This window comes from Heteronotia binoei, chromosome 5 (assembly GCF_032191835.1).
Source record: "Heteronotia binoei isolate CCM8104 ecotype False Entrance Well chromosome 5, APGP_CSIRO_Hbin_v1, whole genome shotgun sequence".
Taxonomy (NCBI): Eukaryota; Metazoa; Chordata; class Lepidosauria; order Squamata; family Gekkonidae; genus Heteronotia; species Heteronotia binoei.
This window is the reverse complement of record NC_083227.1, coordinates 168,253,735-168,277,322: the sequence shown is the minus strand read 5'-3', so window position 1 is coordinate 168,277,322 and position 23,588 is coordinate 168,253,735. Positions and strand designations below refer to the sequence as shown.

Below are 23,588 nucleotides of genomic sequence, written 5' to 3'. Positions count from 1 at the left end.
TTTTCCTTCCAGACGTTTCGTTCTCAGCTGCGGAGAACATCCTCAGTGGCGTTGCAGCCGGAGCAGGCGCTGTGACCTTCTTGACTGCTGTGCATTGAGTGGGGCCAGGGCTGCTGGAGAGCTGCTATTTATAGGCTGGAGGGGGTGTGATGAAAGGGCAATTGGTTTGTGGATGTGCCCATTGTTTGGTGGGGCTTCCTGGAAGGGTAGTGATAAGGAAACTGGCTGTTGGAAACTGGCCTTATCACTATCCTTCCAGGAAGCCCCACCAAACAATGGGCACATCCACAAACCAATTGCCCTTTCATCACACCCCCTCCAGCCTAGAAATAGCAGCTCTCCAGCAGCCCTGCAGGGCTCCACTCAATGCACAGCAGCCAAGAAGGTCAGAGCGCCTGCTCCGGCTGCAACGCCACTGAGGATGTTCTCCGCAGCTGAGAACGAAACGTCTGGAAGGAAAACTTTCTCCAGTAGAACACGGCACTTGAGCCCGAAAGATTCTACAAACCCTAATGATGTTACCAGCTGTGAAAACCTGAAATCTTTGATAGTATTAAGAGAGCTCGTAATTTGAGGACTTGTCCTTAGAGTTGCCAACCTTCAGGTGGGAAATACTAACAAACACTGTGATATTGCTGGCTAACACATTTAGTAAAACTTTTTTCAAGAATCATATAAATCTTTTGTCACATTATAAAGTACAACCCTATAATATTACAAATAAAAGACCAGCCAATGAGCACCCAGATACAGGCTCATTTCATTAGTGTCTTCCTCGGGAATATTCCTATTTCCTTCAAAGTTATCAGTCTCTTGTTACAACTCAGTGTTTATACTGGGAGCAAGCCAGTCCTTAACCTCTTCTTGGAACAGATGCAAAAGCCTTCTGAATTTGGCTGGCAAAATGTTCTCTGCAACCTCTTTATTTTCTTCAGAATTATCATCCGGGAATAAAACATGGCTATTAAAACAAGACACAACATGAAGCTGAATGGAATATTTAAATATATGTATTATTGAATATTATTAAGAACTTGCCTCTCAACTCCACTGAAGTGTTTATGTTTATATTAGGAGCAAGCCAGTCCTGGACCTCTTCTCTAACCAAATGCAAAAGACTTCTGAGTTTTGCTGCCCAAATGCTCTCTCAGTGCCATTTAATTTAGGAGCAAGCCAGTCCTGAGCCTTTTCCTCTAACCAGATGCAAAAGCCTTCTGAATTTTGCTGGCAGAATGCTCTCTACAAAAAGTCTGAAAACTAACTCTACTTAAAGAAGACTTTTAAGATAAGTAACCTCGATGGGGCAACCACACAAAAAAAATACAGTGCCTGTTTAAATATGTAACAATTGCTATTATTAATTTTACCGCAATTCTATAACAATATTATACTTATTGTAGTCCTTAATTCCAAAATCAGACAGTGCTTCAGTGCTTCTCAGTCTACAACAATGCTCAAAAGTCCTGTGCCAGTGACACAGGACTTTTGAGTCATCCGTCGCTGCATTAAGAAGGTTTGTATAACCAATAGTCCAGTGTCACTGGCACAGGACTTTTTTATTATTAGTTTCTACAATACAATTCAATATAATGCAATTATAGTACTATCCTATATATTGTTACATAAGGAGAAGGTATTGTCAAACATATGTCAATAGCTTATTAGTTACAAATTGTCATTCTACTGGAAGAAAAGAAGAAAAACACATTACTGGGATGCACCATTTTGCAGTGGTCCTTGTCCTACATGGAGGGTAGGTTTCAGAAGGTGGTGCTGTGGGACTGCTGCTTGACCTTTTGGTCTATGGGATTCCACAAGGCTCCATTTTAATATCTACATAAAACCACTGGGTGAGATCATCTGGAGATTTGAGCTGGGTTGTCTCTAATATGTGCTTCCAACTGATCTCAGGGAGTTTGTAGAAACCCTGAACCGTTGCCTGGAGGCAGCTTTCAAGTACATGCAGGCTAATAAATTGAAGCTTAATCCTGACAAGATGGTAGGTACTACTAGCAAGCAGAAGGTCTGACCAGGATTTAAGGTATCACCCATTCTTGGTGGAGTTGCACTCCCCTCGAAGGAACAACTCCTTAGTCATGGGGTGCTCTTGAACCCAAGCCTACTGCAAAATAAACGGGCAGCTGCGGTCAAGAGTGCCTCTTACCAGCTTTGACTTGTTAGCTTGTAAGGTTGCCAAGTTAGTTTGAAAACACCTGGAGACTTTGGGGGTGGATCTGGGAGAGGGGGGGGGTTGGGGAGGGGGGGCTCAGCATGGGACAATGCCATAGAGCCTACTCTTCCAAGCTGCCATTTTCTCCAAGGGAGTTTAACTTTGCCAGCTGGAGATCAGTTGTAAAAGCAGGAGATCTCCAGGCCCCACCTGGAGACTGGCAACCCTTGCTGTAGCCTTTTGTGAGCAGAAAAGATCTGACCACTGTTGGTGCATGCCTTTATTACATCTAGATTAGATTACTTAAATGTGCTCGATATACAGCTGCACTTCAAAAGTGTTTGGGAAACTTGAACTGGTGCAGAATGCACCAATGCAATGCCATATTGGGTCCGTATCTCTCCTGGCTTCAAATCTGCTTCTGGGCACAATTCAAGGTGCTGATATTGACCTTTAAAGCTCTATATTGTTTGAGACCAGATTACCTGAATGACTGTTTACTCCCTTATGAACCTACCCGAACATTGCAGTGATCTTCCAAAGCCCAGTTTAGGTGTCCAGCTTTCTGAGATTAGGTGGGTGGCAATTTGGGAGAGGCCTTCTCAGTCGTGGCAACAAAACTGTGGAACTCCTTTTCAGGCCAGGGAGACTCTTCTCTTGCCATCTTCCATCAGCAGGTGAAGCCTCTGCCGCCCCCCCCCCCGGCCAATTTTATATTTCCTCAGTGATCCCTCATTCCTGGCCAATATTTTAATAGTTGTTTTATGTTCCTGTACATGTGTTTTAGCTTTGGTTCTAATTGTTCTAATTATATATTATTGTGTTTTTTAAAGGTTTTTACAATGTGATTTTATTAGGGATGTTTTTAATTGTTAATCACCTTGGTGGCCCTGACAAAGGCAGAAAGGCAAAGTATATTTTTTCTTTTAAAAGTTAAGAAATATTCCCAGAGCATTCTCTTGTTCCAGTGTCCTAATTGCACTCCTTCCCTTATCATTTACTTTTTGCTTCCCTTGCTCGCTTTCACCTTGCCCACTGCCAAATATTCCATATTCTTTGGAAATACAGAATATGTGTCAGTGGGCAAGCACAGTTCACTAAGCAAAGAAGTAAATTGATGTATAACTTTGAGTTTTCAATCTTGACTACTTTGGCATAGAATTTATATTGGGGAAGGCATTAATGCAGCTTTGGAAAATACTGAAATATCTTGTGATCAAATTCTGCTCTTGTTTCCCTTCAGCATTCTGGCATCCTCCCAGTTGTCTCCCCATGTCTGCATCCATGCCCCATTCTGTGCTGGGCTTCTGGGAACTACCACGAAGAGGCATAGGATGCACCAGCCAAGAGCATTCTACCACAGGGCAGGAAGTGCATGTCATAAGCCTGCGCGGGGGAATGCCGCCAAATGCCCAGGTAGTGGGGTTGCTTTTAGATGTCCATAGCCCCTTGATTGTATACTGTATAGCCCCTCCCATGCTTGGTATATGAGGCAGCTGCTTGCTAGAGCTCTGCTCGAGGCCCAGGCCATCTCATGGTTCACCAAGCAAATGCCATCTTAGTTTGAGGTTAGACGTCTGAGACATTACAGACAAGCTCTTCTGTGCCAGGACCGCAATAAGACTGGCCTTGCATTCCACTTTCATATCCCATTGAAGAAGTCTCTTGCTAAATCATGGAAGGTTATATTAGTCAAATAATAAGAGCATCCTGGATGTACCTCTGTATTAGTCAAAGCTCTCTGTACCCACAAAGCATTTTTTATTAGCTCAGTGTGCAAGGTAGCTATATAGTACTCCCTTTTCCTGGTGTTTGTCTCCTTAGCGAGAGCCCTCTGCTTGCGCCTAGGGATGATTTTCAGTCGATGTGAAGTGGACAAGGTGCTTTGAAATGTGCTGCTACTATGTCCAATATTGCTGAGCTGTGTTGGTTGATGCAGTCCAGGAGGTGATAAATTAGGGTTGCCAAGTCCAATTCAAGAAATATCTGGGGACTTTGGGGGTGGAGCCAGGAGACTTTGGGGGTGGAGTCAGGAGCAAAGGTGTGACAAGCATCATTGAACTCCAAAGGGAGTTCTGGCCATCACATTTAAAGGGACGGCACACCTTTTCAATGCCTTCCTTCCATAGGAAGTAATGAAGGACAGGGGCACCTTCTTTTGGGGCTCATAGAATTGGACCCCCTGGTCCAATCTTTTTTAAACTTGGGGGATATTTTGGGGAGAGGCACTGGATGCCATACTAAAAATTTGGTCCTTCTACCTCAAAAAACAGTCACCCTAGAGCCCCAGATACTCGCGGATCAATTCTCCATGATTTCCTATGGGAATAAGTCTCCATAGGGAATAATAGAGTTCCCAGCAGACATTTCCCTCCCCTTCCCCCACTTTTTGATGACCCTGAAGCAGGGGGGGGGCCTCCAAACCAGGGGATCCCCTGCCCCCACCTGGGGATTGGCAACCCTATGATAAATGCCTCTCTGTGGAAGGGAGCAGTTCTAACTGCTTTGAAAGAGACAGCTGTGAGAATCTGTTCTGAAGAACCCAAATGACTTAAACTACTTCTCTCCAGTGGCTAACATTTCATTCTTGGGCAAGGCCGCTGGCTTCACAGCTTTAGGCATTCTTGGAGGATATGGATTATCTAGACCCGTTTCAAATCCAGATTAAGGCCTGGTTTTGGACAAAAATGGCCTTGATTGCTCTGACTAATGCCGTTTGCCAGGAGAGTGGTGGGGCAGTGCAGACCTCTCAGTGGCTTTCAGTGCTGTCAACCATGGTACCCTCCTGGAGAGGCTGGCTGGGCTGGGAGTAGGCGTCATCATGCTGTGTCGGTTTTGCTCTTATTGACCAATTGAGTGCTAGGGGGGGAGTGCTGCTCATCCCTATGGCATTAATGCTATGAACCTCCACAAGTTTCATCTTATTGCCCCATGCTATTTAACATCTACAGTATATGAAACCCCTAAGAAAAGCCATCCGGGGATTTTGAGTTAGGTGGCACCAATATGTGGATGGCACCCAGCTCTATTTCTCCTTAACAGCTAAACCAGGCAGGCCTGTGGAAGTTCTGAATAGGTGTCTGATGGGACAGTTGTGGGCCAGTAAATTGAAGCTGAATCTAGACACAACAGAGGTGCTGTTAGTCAATGGAGAAGCTGCTTGGAGACTGCAAAGCAATCCTGTCTTGGAGGGGGCTGCACTCCCTCTAAAGGAGTAGGTTAGATTGTGGCCTGCAGTTGGCAGCTCAGTTCTCTCCTGTGGCACCCTGGGCTTTTCATCAGCTCCATCCGGTTCATCAGCTGTGGCTATTGCTCAAAAAGTGTGATCGTGCCACAGTGATCCATGATCTGACCACATTCAAGTTAGATTACTGTATTGCAGTCTACATTGGGCAGCCTTTGACAATGTTTTGGGAACTTCCGTTTGTCTAAAATGCAGTGGACTAGTTACCATCACAGGTTGGATTTTTTTTCACCCCTGTGCTGAAAGATCTGCTCTGGCTCTCTGCCTATTTCTGGGCACAATTCAAAGTGTTTGTTATTTTAAGGCCTCAAATTGTTTGATGCCAGGTACCTGAAGAACTGTCTTCTCCCACACGATCTGTCCTGCCAGTTAAGATCTACCTTCTCAAGACCTGCTCTCTGTGCCTCGGCCTTCAGAAGTGAGGTGGGATTACTGCATTGGTGCAGTAATGTAACCAAGCTTAACTTGGGTTTGGTTCAGGTCACTCTCCAGTGACACGCACTGTGGAGCAAGAAAAAGCTTTATCGAAGATATTTAGGAAAAGTTTTTTTAAAACAATGCATATAGTTCAGTGGCAGTCAAGATGCACAGAAAAATAACAGAGCTAGACTGGCTAACTACTTAGAAGAACAGGAGGAAATTGGATTTATATCCTGCCCTTCACTACCTGAAGAAGCCTCAGAGCAGCTTACAATCTCCTTTCCCTTCCCCTCCCCACAACAGACACCCTGTGAAGTAAGTGGAGCTGAGAGAGCTCTGACAGAAACTGCTCTTGAGATGAATGGCTCTGTGAGAACTTGTGGCCGACCACACCAGCAGGAGCATGTGAAGGAGTGGGGAATCAAACCCAGTTCTCCCAGATAAGAGTCTGCACACAACCACTACACCAAATTGGCTCTCCTTACTCAATTCTTACATGAGTGATGTTATCCACTTTTTAATGGTCTCTTGTTTTATGGATAGTTATTATGCTGCTTATATCTAATGGCTTTTTTTATACTGTGGTTTAAACTGTAAGCTACCTTGAGCAAGGCTCTGAAGAGGCGTCATAGAAATATTCTAAATAAATAAAACAGCTAATAAAATATTGCAGGTAACCCTGGTTCTGAGCTCAGATCTCCCACACAGCGTTCCCATATTTGTGCTGCACTCCCAGAAACCTCTGCATTGGATGCTGCCATCTACACCTGGAAAAAATTGGACCTTCCAGGTGAGGAAGAAGTCAGAAGAACTTGCAAAAGGTGGGGTGGGAGTCAGGTACCTCTAAGGGTACTATTCAGTTCCCTGCCTATCCCAATAAAGATGATGACAAGACAGTGATGCAGTAACATCAACTGATTCCGTAACAATATTCACAAAACAATTTGCAGTTTAACCTTGTTTTCCCTCAGGACCACTTTATGTCGTAAGGCACTACTATTCCCATTTAACATAGTGGGGAGGAGAGTGAGTTAAAAGAACCTGAGAGTCCATGGGTGAGGTGGCACTTGAACCCAGATCCTCTAGCAGTGCTATTTCTTCCAGTTACTTAGGCCTAGGAGAGCAAAGAAGGATCAACTCTTCCAGCCAGTATCTTCATATTCGTTCTACCTACAGGTTTCCTTGGGCTCCAGAGTCTCAGCACTGGGGCCAGTAGCTTCTGCTGAGATCAACTTCCCAGGGACAACCAGGAGTTTGCTACAGTGGGCACGCAGAGAGCATGGAGGGGTCACCTCACTGGCTGAGTACCATGGAGTCAATACAATCTACACGCGTCTCAGAGCTGGTACAAGCTATAAGGATAGATGTGCACTCAGAGAGAAAGACTGGCAGTGGGGTGGCACAGTGCTGCCTCTGTAGGAGGCAGGGGCTCTGCTTTGTGGGGAGAGGAACAGTGTCCAAGATAACGGTTGATGTATAGTATTTTGTGGTTTTCAGTGGTAACTGAGAAAGAACTAGCAAATGGAAGACATTCTCCACTGGTCCCAGTAGTGCTGACTCTTGGGAATTAGCTCCTCCTCTCTGTAGGCAGGGCCAGCAAACAATTAGTCCAGGAGGGGAGGGGCTGTTCCCTTCTGCTTTCAGTTTTGCTTGGCCCTGCCGCCAGAGCAGGACGTGCCAGCCGAGGTCTAGAGCTCATCTTTAAAAAAGAGAGAGAGAAGCTCACAACAACAGCCTGTGAGGAAAGGGATGGAATTTCTTCTCTCCCCCCTTCCCTCACCGTGGGAGACGGCTTGTGAAGCAGCGCAGGGGCCAAGGGAACACCTGGGGCCTTGGCCACAGCCTCCCAGCGCCATAAAAAAGTCGGTGACGAAGCCGGAACAACTCCCGCGTGCCTTTCCCAGCAGCATGAGTGAGCTGCGGGAAAATCGGCCTGTGCAAAAAAAAAAAAAGCGGCGACGGTGAAGAAGGCAGCTTCGGCTCAGCCGGGAGCCAACACTTGGGCCTCCCCTTCCCCGTACTGATCCGGCAGCATGGCAGGACAATGGGAACCCTCTCTCTTGATGACGTCGGAACAGTTAGGGTCTAGACGCGACTCAGGGGAAAGGGGCCTGTGGAGCCAACAGGGAGGCGTCTGCCCGGGGAAAGTTCTTTCGGGGCACTTTAGGACTGCTCTTTTCCACAGCCCCCTTCCTCTGTCAGGAGTGAATGAGCCCCAAGGAGCCTGGGTGTGAGTCCACTCAATGGTGAAGAAACACGCTGCTAGATGCGACCCAGGGGAAAGGGAGCTGTGGAGCCAGCAGGGAGGCATCCGCCCAGGGAAAGTTCTTTCGGGGCACCTTAGGACCACTCCTTCTCCAACCCTCTTACTCCATTGGGAGTGAATAAGCCCTGAGGAACCCGGGTGTGGGTCCTCTCAGTGGCGAAGAAAGGGCTGCTTAGTAATAAGTCCTCACAGTTGGGAGGCTATTGTGAATGTGCCCTGGGGGGAATGTCCTGGAAATAATATCAGAAGGAAAAAAGAGCAGGCATACCCTATTATCAAGGCATGGGAGATGTCTGTAGGGTAGGGAAGGGGCAGAGAGAACTTTTGGCGGGAAAGGCGGCCATCTTGTGTGTGCTTTTTCTTCCTTGCAGTACACTTGAGGAAGACAAAATGGCAACGCCCACTGAATTTCCCAAGACTAAGAATTTGGAAGCCCCTTGTGACCTGGACTTATCAGGAAGACAGGGTAGAAAGCCCAGTAATGAACTTGTCAGGAGAAGATGCCAAGGCAACCCTATTTACCTGGATACAACAAAAAGTCAAGAAAGAAGTACAGTCTTTATCTAAGGTGGATTCTGCCCAGAACCCCAACCCTAAGCCTAAAAACATGCCAAAAAGAATAAGCACTGCGGGGAGGAGGAGGATGGCTCTTCTAGACCACCACATAACAAAAAGAGGCGTATGGATAATATAGAAGAATTCTCATCTTCTGATCAAGAAAATGGCTCTGAGGATTCAGAGATCTCTTCCAGTAAGGAAGAGGGAGAGTTATCTGATGAAGAGGTGGAGGTAATCCAAGCACCTCAAAAAAGGTTGTTTCCCCCAGACATATACCCACGTCTCCTCCCTGAAATTATTAGAGCCTTAGAACTGAATTATGACTCCAAGGCTAAGGAGGAAGAGGAAGCAGATTTCCCTGTGGGGTCAGAGAAAACTATTCCCAAGGCCATGTCCAAGCCACAGCTGGTGCCTCTTCCAGCAGGGTTTTTCTCTGTCATGAAGGCAGAATGGGAACACCCAGCTAAACCAAAAGTGACTCACTCAGCCTTTTCTAAGTTCTGTACTCTCATTCCAGAGGCAATGAAACACATCAAACTACCCAGAGTGGATGACCCAGTTAAAAGTCTCGCCTCCTCTTCCTTCCTCCCTCTGGATGCGGATGGCACACCCAAAGTCCCTACGGATAAAAGAATTGAGCAAGCATTACAAAGGGACTTGGAGGTGTCAGCCAACTCATTGCAAGCTTTGGTGGCAGCATCCTTAGCGTCCAGGACAATATACTCATGGGCCTCTGATTTACCTAAGGCTGATAAAGGACTGCCTAAGGAAGTCAAGGACGATTTAAAGAATTTCGCTCTGACTTCTGCATTTGCGGCTGACCCCACCTTAGACACCATGCAGCAAGCAACGAGGGCCATGCCCTCAAGTGTGACGGCATGAAGAAATACTTGGCTGAGAAACTGGGATGCTGACCCGTCAGCAATGGCGAAAGTGGCAGCAGTCCCATTCGAAGGTGAACTGCTTTTGGGGCAAGGCCTAGAGAGATACCTGATAGAGGACAAGGACAAAAAGAAGGTCCTTCCGTCCAAAAGGAGGGACAAAGATAAGAGAAAATTCCAGCCCTTTTGGAATAATAAGAGAGATTCCAAATCATCCTACCACAATCCTTACAGGGCTAGATGGCAGCAGAAGTCCCGAGGCTCCAGATCCACAGCCTTCAGCAATAAAGGACAGTCAAATAAATCTGCAAGAGGTTTGGAACTCCGAAGGTGGACCTGTTGCATCAAAACTGAACTACCAGGTTCCACAGTTCATGACAAGAATTCGGACTCCAAAGGCCATGGGCATGGACGCTTTACATGCAAAGTGGCCCAGGGCTCTTCTTTATGCCTTTCCCCCAGTGCAGGTATTGCAGAGGTTCCTACTCAGGTTACAGGAGCTGAAAGCAGAAGTAATAGTCATAGCTCCCTTTTGGCCCGGAAGGTTTGGTTCCAGGTTCTAATAAGGCTGGGAGTGGACAAACCCTGGGTCCTACCTTTAAGGAAGGACCTATTAAGACAGGGAGAGGCATTACACCCTCAATTGGAAATGCTAAAACTCAGTTTGGAGGTTGAGCGAAGACATTTGACAGAATTGGGTTACTAGAAAGACGTGGTTAATACACTGCTGGCCTCTAGACGGTGTTCCACCAATAGAGTCTATAATATTACCTGGCAGACCTTTGCAGTGTGGTGTCAGGAAAACAAAATGAATCCTATGACAGCTAAAATTAACGAAGTGTTAGCCTTCCTTCAGGCGGGCTTGGAGAAGCACCACTACCCTTAGAACCAGTACCCTTAGCACCAGTACCCTTAGAAGGCAAGCAGCAGCGATATCTATGGTAAGGGGTGATAAGAGGGGCAAGACGCTGTCACGTCATCCTCATGTTAGACTTTTTAAAGAGGGGTGACACTTCTTAATCCGCCACAAATGCATCGCTTTCCCTCATGAAATCTAAATGTAGTATTAGAGGCACTCTGTCATAAACTGTTTTAGCCAATAGCCGCATGTAGTTTAAAATTGTTAACGTTTAAGACTATTTTTCTGGTTGGGATCACATCAGAACGAAGGGTATCCGAGCTGAAGCCTTATCAATACACAAAGATTTATGTGTTCTTCGTCAGAATAAGGTGGTGCTGCAGCCTGATCCTGCATTTGTGCCAAAAGTTAACTCCTCATTTCACAGGTCAGAAGACATTGTTCTTCCCTCTTTTTGCTCAAATCCAAAATACGAAAAAGAAAAGTTGTGGCACTGCCTAGACGTTTGCAGAGCGTTAAGCTTTTATTTGGACAGAACAAAATCCCTTTGGACCTCTGGGTCCTTGGGTGCAGCCAGACGTACCATTAGTGGCAACACAGCTCCGTCTTGCTCACGGATTAAATGTGTTCATTCAGACATCCACATCTGGCAATCGAGCATCATCCAGGGTCATTCCGACTTGCTGCAGATCAGTGCCGCATTAATTCGACTGCGCAGAAAGTCCGGCCCATTTTCAAAACAGCGGCACAAAATCGGCTTTTTCCTGTTTGGACAGCTCACGCGCGATACTGCCCCTTGGAATGTTTACTGCCCTTCCCACCTTTTTTTAAAAAAAAGCCCCAGCAGACAAGCACATTGCCAGATCATCCGGGAATCTGAGGTGACGCTTCTGCTTCTCCAATCAACACAGGATGGAAGGGGGGGGGATCGTTATCCCACTCTTGAGAACAGGAAAAAATCTTTTTTTTCAATGTGGAGGATTTCCAGATATCATTGACACTTCCAATTTCTAGGAAATTAATTCCTGGCAGTTCCCTGGTTTGAATCCGCAATGTTAATTCCAGAAATTTCCCCCCTTCCCTCCTGCCTCTGAAGCATTGTTTGATTTGCCACCTCCAAACAGTTGGGCGCATGTTCAATGGAACCCCCCCCCTCCCAGAAATCAACATCTGATCATCCATGCTCCAAGAAAAGAGTGTGATAGTTTTGGATGTGTGATCGCTCAACAACAGAATGAGTCGCATTCTTGGATGCTCATCTGAACAGCCCTGCATCGAATCAATATTCAGCGGTTCAAATTTGAGCGTTACACACCCGCTTTTAATGTGAGGTGTGGCCGCACCCCTTGTTTGTTTCCTTTAGCAATAAATGACTTGGAAAGGCCATTTCAAAGGCCACAATCAGTAGGATAGATCCTTTCCTTCAATTGAAGTGGCGTGCAGAGTGGCAACTTGGTGTTTGGCCCACTCCTTTACGAAGCACTGTCATAAAGATAAGATCGCCTCGGCAGAGGCGGCGTTTGCTTCAATCTGTAGTCTGATTCCGGAGACTGAGCAGGCCCAGCCTTGGGGACTGCTGTTACGTCCCAAGAGTCAGGACTGACCCACTACTGGGACCACTGGAGAACAGAAGATTCTGTTCACTTACCATAAAATCTTCCTTCTCGGTGGTCGCAGAGTGGGTCAGTCCTCCCCACCCAAATTTATTTTGGATCTGCTCTGTCTCCATGGTAGCATATGTTGACTTGGGGGGCATCTAGTTCTGTTGGGTGATGATGAATGCTGAAAACCATGTTGAGCTACATGGTAGAGGGTGTGGTTACAAAATGTTTTGGTTGTAACAAGGTTCATATTTGCAATTCCTGAATAAAGGAAGTTGAATTGGAATGGATTATGACTCCTTAATGGGAGGTCCGGGAGGGGGGGGGAAGTTATTGCTTATATGCTTCCTTCCTATAGATAAGATTCCAGGTTCACTATAAAGTCGGAGGGCTTGGCGATGAACTGAAAGCAGAGGGGAACAGCTCCTCCCCTCCTGGACTAATTGTTTACTGGCCCTGCCTACAGAGAGGAGGAGCTAATTCCCAAGAGTCAGGACTGACCCACTCTGGGACCACCGAGAAGGGAGACTTCATGATAAGTGAACAGAATCTTCCATTTACAGTGAGCTATACGAACAGGCACAAACCTTAAAAGGTCGGTTCAATTTAGGGTGGTCCACAGACTGAACACCAAACTGGACTGAGCCAAAAAGGCCCCACCCAAACTGAGCTGGCCCAGTGAGTTCAGTTTCCCCTTTCTTCTGGATGCAGTGAGATGCAGTCAGGAGAAAGGGGACAGGGAACCACTTTGGAAGGAACTTCCCTTCCACCTTTCTCCTCGCTGTGGCTTGCCAGGGTCGGGAGAAAGGGGGGGATTGCCTAGGAAAAGGCTTCCCTTCCCCCTTTCTCCTGACCATGGCTCACTGTGCTGGGAGAAAGGGGGCAGGGATCACCCTGGAAGGGTGAAATGATTTCCAGACATTTAATTGTTCAGTTTTGCTCCCTGTCACTTTGGGGAGGGGAGGAGCAAAACCAAAGGATTCAATGACTCACCGCCATTTAAGCCTAACAGCTGATGGACAGACTCCATGCCAGTCAGCCCCAAACAGCCAAATCCAAACAGCCAAAAGTCCAGTAAATGTTTGGGGAAGGTTTCTTCCTTGAACATCAGTTCCCAAAGTCCAAATCAGCCCAAAGTTGGCCCAAATTTTGGGTTGTGAGCTGGTTTGTGCCCACCCCTAGTGTGCTAAGCCTAGACTCACTCAAAGTCAACAAGAGAGACTTTGCCAGGACAAAAAAGCAAATAGTGCTTTGCTATCCTGGGATGACTCCACCCACAGTGTTTGGAAATGAGCAGCTCAAATGCATCTCAGATTTGTTACCAGCGACTCTGTTTTAGTCACTGCATACATTTCTCATTCCATTATTTCACTTTCTCTTCCAGATGGGAGTGCACCGGCAACCTGCAGGCTGCGTAGAAATTTCTTAAAGTCTTCACATTTTGCCTCTGAGCGCCGACTTCAACCTCTGAGAATTTGCCTGAATTCTGACCCACCTCAAGACCTTGAAGTTTACATTATCTTCTCCAAGGGAGTGGCTTCAAGGTGTGTGAGTGCTTTGCCAGAGCCTGAGCTTGTGAGAGTGTGGTTGGATGAATCCAGTATTCACACGGAGAAAAACTGTTCTTGACAGGGAGGAACTTTTGTGAAAGGCTGATGAAGTGGATCTTGCAATACTGAAGGGGGACAGAAAATTAGAGGCAGAGAAGGTCTTACCTATGAAGTAGCCTGGGCAATAGCCCTTGGACCCAATGACTCGTGGGAGAGGTGATCGAAAATGGTATTGGAAAGTAGAATAAATCAAAAGGCAAAACTGTGGTGCAATTTTGAAAGGACATGTTTGAAAACTGGGCATGTTATTCAAGTTCAGAGGGGGTTGGTTGGGAATATGAGAGCCCAATCCTTGACTTTGCAGGGATCCCTAAAATCTCTAGGACCACTACTGCTTGGGATGCTAAAAATGGGGGTTAAAATGGCCCAGTATCAAAACTTGGGGGTGGGAGGAGAGGCAAACAAGAACTCTGCACTAGTTTAGGCAAGATGATGAGTGAGAATTGAAATGGATCCACTGATGCTTAGGGAATGCAAGGCCTTGAACAGTGAGTATCCTTGTGTGTTTAGACTGAGGAGCAATGCTTGGGATGGATGGCCATCTTTCTGCCTGTGTGTGTTTAGTCCTGTGATCTGATATGTTGACATTGTGTGACAATATGTTTTCTCCTAGAGGATTAGCCCATTTGACTGTGGAGCTTCATGCTCTTAAAAGGTCCCCACGTCGAGGTTTGTACTTGATCCTGAAAAGTGAAGGAACTGCTGAATGGATGGTTCATGCTCACCATCTCACTGGCCAACTGCATGTATTGGTATGAACCATATCTCCTGTAGCAATAGATTTGAACATCTGAGACCAGAGTTGGACTGGCCATTTAACTTAAAGAGAAAATTCCTGGTGGGTCACTGCACTGGAGGGCCACATGCAGCCAGTAGTTCGGGCCCGTAGCTATGAGGGGGCCTGTGGGGGCACAGCCCACCGACTGCTAGGCGGGGGCCCCCTGACTTGGGGCCCCTAACCAGCCTCCAGTGCCTTGGCTGCATCCTTCTCCATTCTTCCATCATCATGCTTGTTTAGGGGCCGGAAGAAGTCTCTGACCCCCTCAGCAAGCAGAAACAACGGGGCACCTTCAGTGACCAGGACTGAAAGTTAAGCTCCGCATTGCTTCTGCTTGCTGAGGGGCCGGAAGAAATCTCTGACCGCTCAGCAAGCAGAAAGAACAGGGCACTTTCAGCACCCAGGACTGAAAGTTAAGCTCTGCGTTGGGCTGACATTGGGTTAGAGGGCGCCTGCAAGAAGAGGCCGTTCTGTGGATGGCTCCATTGCAGGCTTTCTCTGCCAGGCAGGGTAGGGTAGGCTGGCACACACAAGGGAAGGTCCCGGCTGCAGTCTGGGGCTGGGGATCCGTGGAGAGGTGATGTTCACCTGCAGGGGTTTTCTGGCCGGGTCTCACTGGCCACATGAGCAAGGGACGGAGCTGCGCTTGGGCAGCCTCAGCTCGCCCTCCAATGGAAAGAAATCTGAATTGGAGGTCTTGTAGCCCCAGAAGTCAGCTGCTACTTGGTGGCGCCTTCCCCCCCCCCCCCCTTGTCCTGCTGGGCTTTCCTAGCTGGATCATGCTGCAGCTAAGGGCAGGAGACTGTGCGGCATGTATCTAAACCTCTGTGGCTCCCCATCAGAGCTGCTGGAAGAGGGATGGAAAGGGATCACCTTGGGGCAAATGTGGGGAGGGGGGAGGCTGTGTGGCAGTGAGCTGGCAGCTTTCCTCCTCAGCGGTGGTAGGAGAGAAGGCCATGGAGGTTGGGGTCACTATGTGCCTCCTGGAAAAAACCAGCCCCCCCCAATTCTTCAAATCCTGGCTACGGGGATGCAGTAGTTTTACCACTGCTATAGGGGCCACTCAGCTCAAACCTGGCAACTGACACTGGCAGTACAAAAGGAAGTGACAAGTGCACCAACACCCATTGCTGATGCTGCTGACCAGGTGTGAGTGTCCCCTATGGCACTGGCTTTTAACCACTCCAGAGCAACTCAGCTTGGCTTTCTCCTGGACCATTTTAATATCTCGTTCCACCCTATTCCAGGCCAGTTCATACTGAGTTCCCACCCACAAGTAGCTGGTATCTGGAAGATACTAAAAAGCAAACGCACGGAGTCCTGGGGGTTCTCAAGCTCAAGCAAAGGAAACCCCCAGTAAATAGTACATTACAGTCTTCACTAATACTTTACCAAGTAATAGTACATAATAATATAAAACAGACACCTCTTATGCAATACCTCATACAAAAGCCGTCCTGAGCCACTTCGGTGGGAAGGGCGGGATATAAATTGAAATAAACTTAAACTTAAACAATATCAAAATACTCAGTAAGCAATGAACTTTCAATAGTACAGTTAGAAATTACACACAACAAAAATATACAAGCATACTCCCAAGTTCCATACTTCCATAAGTCAAAACAGCTCTCCAATATTCTGTTACAAATTCTCCAGGTAGCTACATGGAAAAGTCACATACATACATACTTTATTATTACGGTCAATGACCAGTACAGTCCAAACAAACAGGACAAGTCATATTAGGAAATCCATTAAAAAAAATTAAAATTTAACATCTTAGTTTCAAGATTAAAATCTAAACAAATTATAAATAGAGATATAATAAAATATAAAATACAAAACACAAAATGTTAAGTTGTCTACCTAAAAGACCTTGCTCAAATGACCACCGACAGTGTTCGATGTTTGTAAACCTGTGCAGAGTATCTCACAGGTACAGCATTCTCCTAGGCACATTCTCAGCAGATATGGCTTTCTCCAAGGCCCGGTTTTGGAATCTTGGTCCACAGCTGAGCTTCTCTCACAGAATAATATCCTCTTAATGCATCATTTTACTAAAAAGAAAAGGACTATTTCAGACCAATGCCTCCCATACATAACAACAAAAATTCAAATGTGGAGCTACCTATACTTACAACATAGAGGAGAAAAAATTCTCAAAGAATGGAGCGCCCAGGCCTCAAGTAATTTTTAAACAACCATCCTATGTCTTTCTCAGCAGGCACAGTGTTCTCAACTGAGTTACTCCCAAACCCTATGTTTAAAATGATGCATTAAGAGGATATTGCTCTGTGAGAGAAGCTCAGCTATGGATCAAGATTCTGAAACTGGACCTTTTGCATCAATTACCTGTCAGTTGAATGGATATTTTTATCTCCATGAATAGCACCATCAGAGACTTTTCCATGTAACTACCTGGAGAATTTGTAACAAAATTTTGGAGAGCCGCTTTGACTTATGGAAGTATGGACTTGGGAGTATGTTAGTATATTTTTGTTGTGTGTAATTTCTAATTGTACTATTGAAAGTTCATTGCTTACTGTGTATTTTGATATTGTCTGCTTTATATTATTATATACTATTACATGGTAAAGCAGGGTTTCCCAGACTCCGTGCCCCCCCCCCCCCCCCCGCGGCCCAGTTATTTTTACAGTGCTCCTTCCTGGCCCATTAAAATTTGGGGATGGAGCCAAGAGACAGGAAATGATGTCTCCCCATCTGGCGGGGATACTGCAAAGGCAGTCAATCTGCCTCCCCCCCCCTCATTTAAACACCATGCCAGGGGTATTTAAATGGGGAGGGAAGCCTGGGAACTGCCTTTGCTGTCCCCCCGCCTAGCAGGGAGAGGGCAAAAGGAGGCAATCTGTCTTCCCCCCATTTAAACACTCCACCAGGATGTTTAAATGGGGAGGGAAGTCCAGGAGCTGCCTTTGCATTCCTCCTGTCTGGTGGGGAGAGGGCAAAGGCAGACGATCTCAATACTGGGTTGGCGGGAGATGGCAAAGGCAGCTCCTGGGCTCCCCTCCCCATTTAAACACCTGTTTAAATGGGGAGGGGAGCCCGGGAGCTGCCTTTGCCATCTCCCCACGACCCGGTATTGAAAGATCTGTGATCCGGGGCCGGGTCATGACCTTGCAAATGGCAAACACTGTGGTATAGTATTAGTGAGGGCTGTAATGTACTATTTACTGGGGGTTTCCTTTCCTTGAGCTTGGTATCTGGAAGAGGCATACATAAGCATGCAATCTCCTCCAACCTTCTGTAATGTGATCCAGAAGCTCTCCTGGTACCTGCTGGTATTCCTTTGGCCTAGTTTGTAGGCTATGACTCCTGTTTTGCTTTCTTCTTTTTCTAAAGTGAACAAAGGAGGCCCTGGTTATTTGTCGTTGTCTGCTTATCCCGCAAGGTGATTCATTCTCTTTTCTTCCAAGAATGGGGTTGTATTTATAGAAGTCTGAATGGATGGTACTATGCCATTTCTGCTTGAAGGATCTGACCTATTCTCATTTCTGTGAACAGCCCTGCTGGATCAGATCAGTAGTCTATCTAGTCCAGCACCCTGTCTCATACAGTGGCTAATCAGTTGCCTTGGATGGGAAACAAACAAAGCACAGAGGCCAAGCCCCCCCCCCCCCCCTGATGCTGCCCCCAGCACTGGGTTTCAGAAATATTATTACCTCTGAATACGGAGGTTCCTTTTGTTCACCATGTACATGTCATCTCAGCATGGGTTTTCTTTCCAGGCTTCACACAAAGTTGTAGTGAGCAGCACAGAAATGGACCAGTCCCTGACTGTGACCCAGCATACCTCCTCTGGACTGGCTCGTATCAGAGATCCTTTGCAGTGGGTTGCAAGGCAGAAGCTACCTGTGTTCACATCCTACACTGAGGCTGAGCATGTGAACAGATTTCTTCTTATTGTCGGGATGAATGGTAGGTAGGCAATGTACAAAGATTTTGAGTGGATATGTATGGGGGAAAGTCTTCACTGGAGAATGCAGGAAGTTCAAAGTGGCCACTAGCGATTGGTGGCATTGTTGAGTTGCCTTGGGAATTTACACCTCAGGTCCTGCATCACCAATTGTGTTTTCAGCCATTCAGGCAGAGCTGTAATCCAAAGGTTTGTAACAAACAGTGAACTTTCAAGGGGCCCCAAACGGTTCCTGAAATCCCCTGCCCTGTTCTTCTTTGTGTGCCTATTACCCTGTCTACTATTGCCTTGGCTCTATTTTCTTTTCCAATCAGGGATCACATCATGATGCCATGGTGACATCACTGAGGCCAAATGAAGCTCTGAATGGGTGTCTGGGGCAGAAAGAACCTGGTTGTGCATTGCTCAGGCCATCAAGACGGCACTTTGTGTGTGGCTTCACTGTAGTGGTTTAACTGCTTGCGCCTGCAGTGAACATAGCAGAGGACGTGTCCCCACAATGGCAGAACTGACGAGCCAGTGCTCCCTGTCTTGCTGTGGGAGTGGGGAATAAAACCACTACACTGCATAGCGTGCCTTTCCCCACTTGCTGTGGCAATAAAGAGCATGTTCCTTTCACACTAAGACTCATAACTTCATACAGGGAATGGAAAGGTTTGCCTGTTTGTGCCTCTCCCCCAAACTGCTAAAATAGCATGTGCTTGCTCTGGGTGGGGTGTGTATGAAAGCTTTTGTGAAACATGCCTTTCCATTTTGCTGCTCCCCTAGTTTAGTCTATGGAAACTGTCCCATCTCTCCTGATTCTGCTCTGAATGATGAACTTGTGAGAAGTGAAGAACTTGTCTAGAGGCAATGTAGGGGAGAGGGAGAAGGTGCACCCTGATGGGTGAGTTTATTAGCTGCGGGGGATAGATGGGAAAGGTAATCTGACACACATTGCATAAGAATGCATTGCTCTTGGCCATCCATTCCTTCTTTGCAGGTGCCGCAACAGACCCTGAACCATTTGGGCCCAGGTTTCTGCCTCCCACCACACCTGCTGAGACACAACAGCACTTATCAGAGGCTGTAACAGTGGGCTGGGCAAGGAGGCAGGAGTCCTTGGCAGAGGATAGCACTTCACGCCTCCTACTGCCCTCGGCCAAAACAGGTGCTGAAGAAGCAGAGCCTGTGCTGTGTCCTGGGGAACAGAAACCCAGTCGTAAGAACCAGGATACCCAGAGTGTAAGTAACCAAACCGGAGGCAATGAGGTTTCCCTGCCAAGGCAATTTTTGAGGGGTTGGGGGATGGCAGGCATTGTCCTGCGTGCAATCCTTGTGTAAGAGATGCTTTGTCTACCTTCAAGCTGTGGATCCCTCCAGTCCACTACTGCCTTCTTTGACTGGTAATGGCTGTCCAATATATTTGGGAAGGGTTTTCCTGGTATGTTTTTTAACTGGGGATGCCATTAGTACTGACATAGGGATCTCCATGCCAGAATTCTGCAAATAAGATTCTCGTCTTCTAATTTCTGCACAAACACTGCCCCTTCTCGAGCTGAATTTTTGAATATAGCTTTATTAAGGTAGCACAGGAAAAAAAAAATTGGACTGCAGATGAGCCAGTTACTGTTAGCTTTCTTGGTTCTCAGCACTGGGAAGTTTTGTTCAGCAGCTTGTATCTGATCAAGATGCCCCAAAGCTTTATTCTTGAAGGCCCTCCGAAGGCCTTGCACATCAATCTGTCACAGTACAGACCTTGCCTCTCTCCTGCAGGTTTCCTGTGTCTCACTTTCCTCAACTCAGGTGTCTCCCCCAGAAGCTACTGTGGCCTTCCAGGATCTTCCCTTTCACCTTGGTAATGTCCTGCTCAGCCTTGAGGTCTACAACTCCAAGGCCTTTGCCAAGCAGCCAGGACCTTGTGTGGTCTCTGCTAACAGCCGAGTCTTTGTGGAGGTAACACTGATGTTGAATCTGCAGGAATTGTCTTTTGATGCAGCTATTAGGGTCTCAAAAAGAGCTTACAAGGAGGAATGTGGGGCCTTCAACTGGGGATTTTTTTGTCCGTATTGGCCATCACATTTTTCTGTCAGTACAGTTTGCTGCCACAATAGATAATTTAGGCACTTGTCAAGGAACAGAACAATATGAGCAGTTTTACATAGTTGGTTTAATGTTGGAAAGGGTGGGATGGCCAGGATTTCTGCATTGGAGCCCCTATATGTTTCATAGTCCTGTCCAACTTCTCAGTCCATTCCTAAAGACTGAAACATCCATTTGTTCAAGAACCCCATGGAAGGCAAGAATGTATTGAAACATCAAGACAAAACAGATAATAATCAACATGAAATCAAGGAAACTAGATGATAAACCTAAAAACTATACTTCATTGGTGATAAAAATATTAAGCTACCAAAAGAACCTGCTACTTGTGACTGATATAAACAATGACCAATGTGCACTGCCAGAGGTCTTCACCCTTTGGGAGAAGAAGTACCTCCTTTTATCCATTTTAACCCATCTGCTCAGCAATTTGATCGAATGCCCACGAGTTCTTGTATTGTGAGAAAAGGAGAAAAGGACTTCTTTCTCTGCTTTCTCCATCCCATGCATTATCTTGTAAACCTCTATCATGTCACCCTGCAGTCGACGTTTCTCCAAACTAAAGAGCCCCAAGTGTTTCAACCTTTCTTCATAGGGAAAGTGTTCCAACCCTTTAATCATTCTAGTTGCCCTTTTCTGGACTTTTTCCAATGCTATAATATCCTTTTTGAGGTGTGGTGACCAGAACTGCACACAGTACTCCAAATGAGACCGCACGATTGATTTATACAGGGGCATTATGATACTGGCTGATTTGTTTTCATTTCCCTTCCTAATAATTCCCAGCATGGTGTTGGCCTTTTTTATTGCAATCGCACACTATCTTGACATTTTCAGTGAGTTATCTACCACGACCCCAAGATCTCTCTCTTGGTCAGTCTCTGCCAGTTCGCACCCCATCAACTGGGATTTTTGGACCCAATGTGCATTACTTTGCACTTGGCCACATTGAACCTCATCTGCCACGGTGACGCCCACTCACCCAGCCTAGACAGATCCCTTTGGAGTGCCTCACAATCCTCTCTGGTTCTCACCACCCTGAACAATTTAGTGTCATCTGCAAACCTGGCCACTTCACTGCTTACTCCCAACTCCAAATCATTTATGAACAAGTTAAAGAGCATGGGACCCAGTACTGAGCCCTGCGGCACCCCACTGCTTACCGTCCTCCACTGGGAAGACTGCCCATTTATACTCACTCTCTGTTTCCTATTAATTAGCCAGTTTTTGATTCACAAGAGGACCTGTCTTTTTACTCCATGACTCTTGAGCTCACTAAGGAGCCTTTGATGAGGAACTTTATCAAAAGCTTTCTGGAAGTCAAAGGTAAACAACATATATTGGGTCTCCTTCGTCCACATGTTTGTTCACCCCCTCAAAGAAATGTAACAGGTTAGTGAGACAAGATCTTCCCTTACAGAACCCATGCTGAGTCTTCCTCAGTAACTTGTGTTCATCAGTGTGCCTACTCATTCTGTCCTTGATAATGGTTTCTACCAACTTTCCCAGTATTGAAGCCAGACTGACAGGCCTGTAATTTCCCGGATCTCCTCTGGAACCCTTTTTAAAGATGGGGGTGACTTTTGCTACCTTACAGTCCTCAGGAACGGAGGCAGATTTCAATGAATGATTACATATTATTATCAGAAGATCCACAAGTTCACCTTTGAGTTCTTTCAGAACTCTTGGATGTATGCCATCCGGACCTGGTCACTTATTAGTTTTTAATTGGTCTATCAGTTGTAGGACCTCCTCTCTTGCCACCTCAATCTGACTCAGGTCTTTCAACACCCCTTCCAAAATAAGTGATTCTGGAGCAGGCAAACACTTCTCATCTTCCACAGTGAAGACAGAGGCAAAAAATGCATTCAGCTTCTCAGCTATTTCCCTATCCTCCTTCAGTAATCCTTTGAACTCTTGGTTATCCAAGGGCCCCACTGCCTCCCTGGCTGGTTTCCTGCTTCTAATATATTTGAAGAAATTTTTATTATTGGTCTTTATGTTTTTTGCAATATGCTCCTCATAGTTCCTTTTTGCCTGCCTGATCACAGTCTTGCATTTGATTTGCCACAGCCTATGTTCCCTTTTATTAATCTCACTTAGACTAGGAGTCCTTCTTACCTTTTACAGCTTCCATCACTTTGTTTGTTAACCATGCAGGCCTTTTCTTATACCTGTTCGTGCCTTTCCTAACTTGTGGTATATATTTTATCTGAGCTTCTAGGATTGTAGTTTTAAATAGCCTCCAAGCTTCCCCAAGGGTTTTGACTGTATTTACCTTTCCTTTCAGTTTCCTCTTCACATGCCTCCTCATCTCAGAGAATTTACCCCTTTTAAAGTTAAAAGTGGTTGCGCTGGTCTTTTGGGGCAACTCTCTATTTATACAAATGGTGAAATCAATAACGTTATGGTCACTGCTCCGAAGCGGTGAGATCACTTTTACATCTCTCACCAAGTCTTGGGCATTACTTAGGACCAAATCCAGGATCACCCCACCCCTGGTAGGTTCTGTGACCATCTGCTCCACAGCACAGTCATTGAGAGCATCTAGAAACTCAATCTCTTTCTCTCGACCAGAACACCTATTGACCCAATCAATCTACGGGTAGTTAAAATCACCTATGATGACACAGTTTTTACGTCTAGCCGCTATCTTTAATCCTTCCATCATATTATAGTCGTCTTCTATCTTTTGATTTGGTGGGCGATAACAAACTCCCATAGTTAAATTTCCTTTTGGGCCCTCTTTTTCAACCCAAAGCATTTCTAGAAGGGAATCTAATTCTCTGACCTCAGTCTTACTGTACTGTATACCCTCTCTGACATACAGAGCCACCCCACCTCCAACCCTTCCCTCCCTATCCTTCCGATATAACTTATATCCAGGGATCACTGTGTCCCACTGATTTCCTCATTCCACCAAGTTTCTGAAATTCCCACAATGTCTATGTTTTCTCCCAACACTAAACATTCCAACTCACCAATTTTACTTTGAACACTTCTAACATTTGTATACAAACATCTATAATTTCCCAAGCAAGCTAGGCCCTCAACCTTCCTCCTGCCGCCTCGAGACTTTGGCAGACAGTCCATACAGTTTGTCACCATCTCAGTGGACAAGTCTGATCCATTACCCGGTAGAAAAGTAACAGCTAACACTTCATCTCTTTGGGATGAGTCCTTCC

The 23,588-nt window shown here is 46.2% G+C and overlaps 1 protein-coding gene across 1 annotated transcript in view; it reads left to right on the top strand.

The window, feature by feature from the left end:
- LOC132573019 (transforming growth factor beta receptor type 3-like) overlaps positions 1-23,588 on the top strand; it is a 39,544-nt gene that overhangs the window by 4,694 nt on the left and 11,262 nt on the right. Inside the window, exons 2-9 of the mRNA XM_060240678.1 lie at positions 3,414-3,586; positions 6,508-6,624; positions 7,011-7,179; positions 13,384-13,551; positions 14,231-14,361; positions 18,134-18,323; positions 19,304-19,545; positions 20,077-20,256. Coding sequence (XP_060096661.1) covers positions 3,414-3,586; positions 6,508-6,624; positions 7,011-7,179; positions 13,384-13,551; positions 14,231-14,361; positions 18,134-18,323; positions 19,304-19,545; positions 20,077-20,256 — 1,370 coding nt within the window. The remainder of the gene's footprint in view (positions 1-3,413; positions 3,587-6,507; positions 6,625-7,010; positions 7,180-13,383; positions 13,552-14,230; positions 14,362-18,133; positions 18,324-19,303; positions 19,546-20,076; positions 20,257-23,588) is intronic.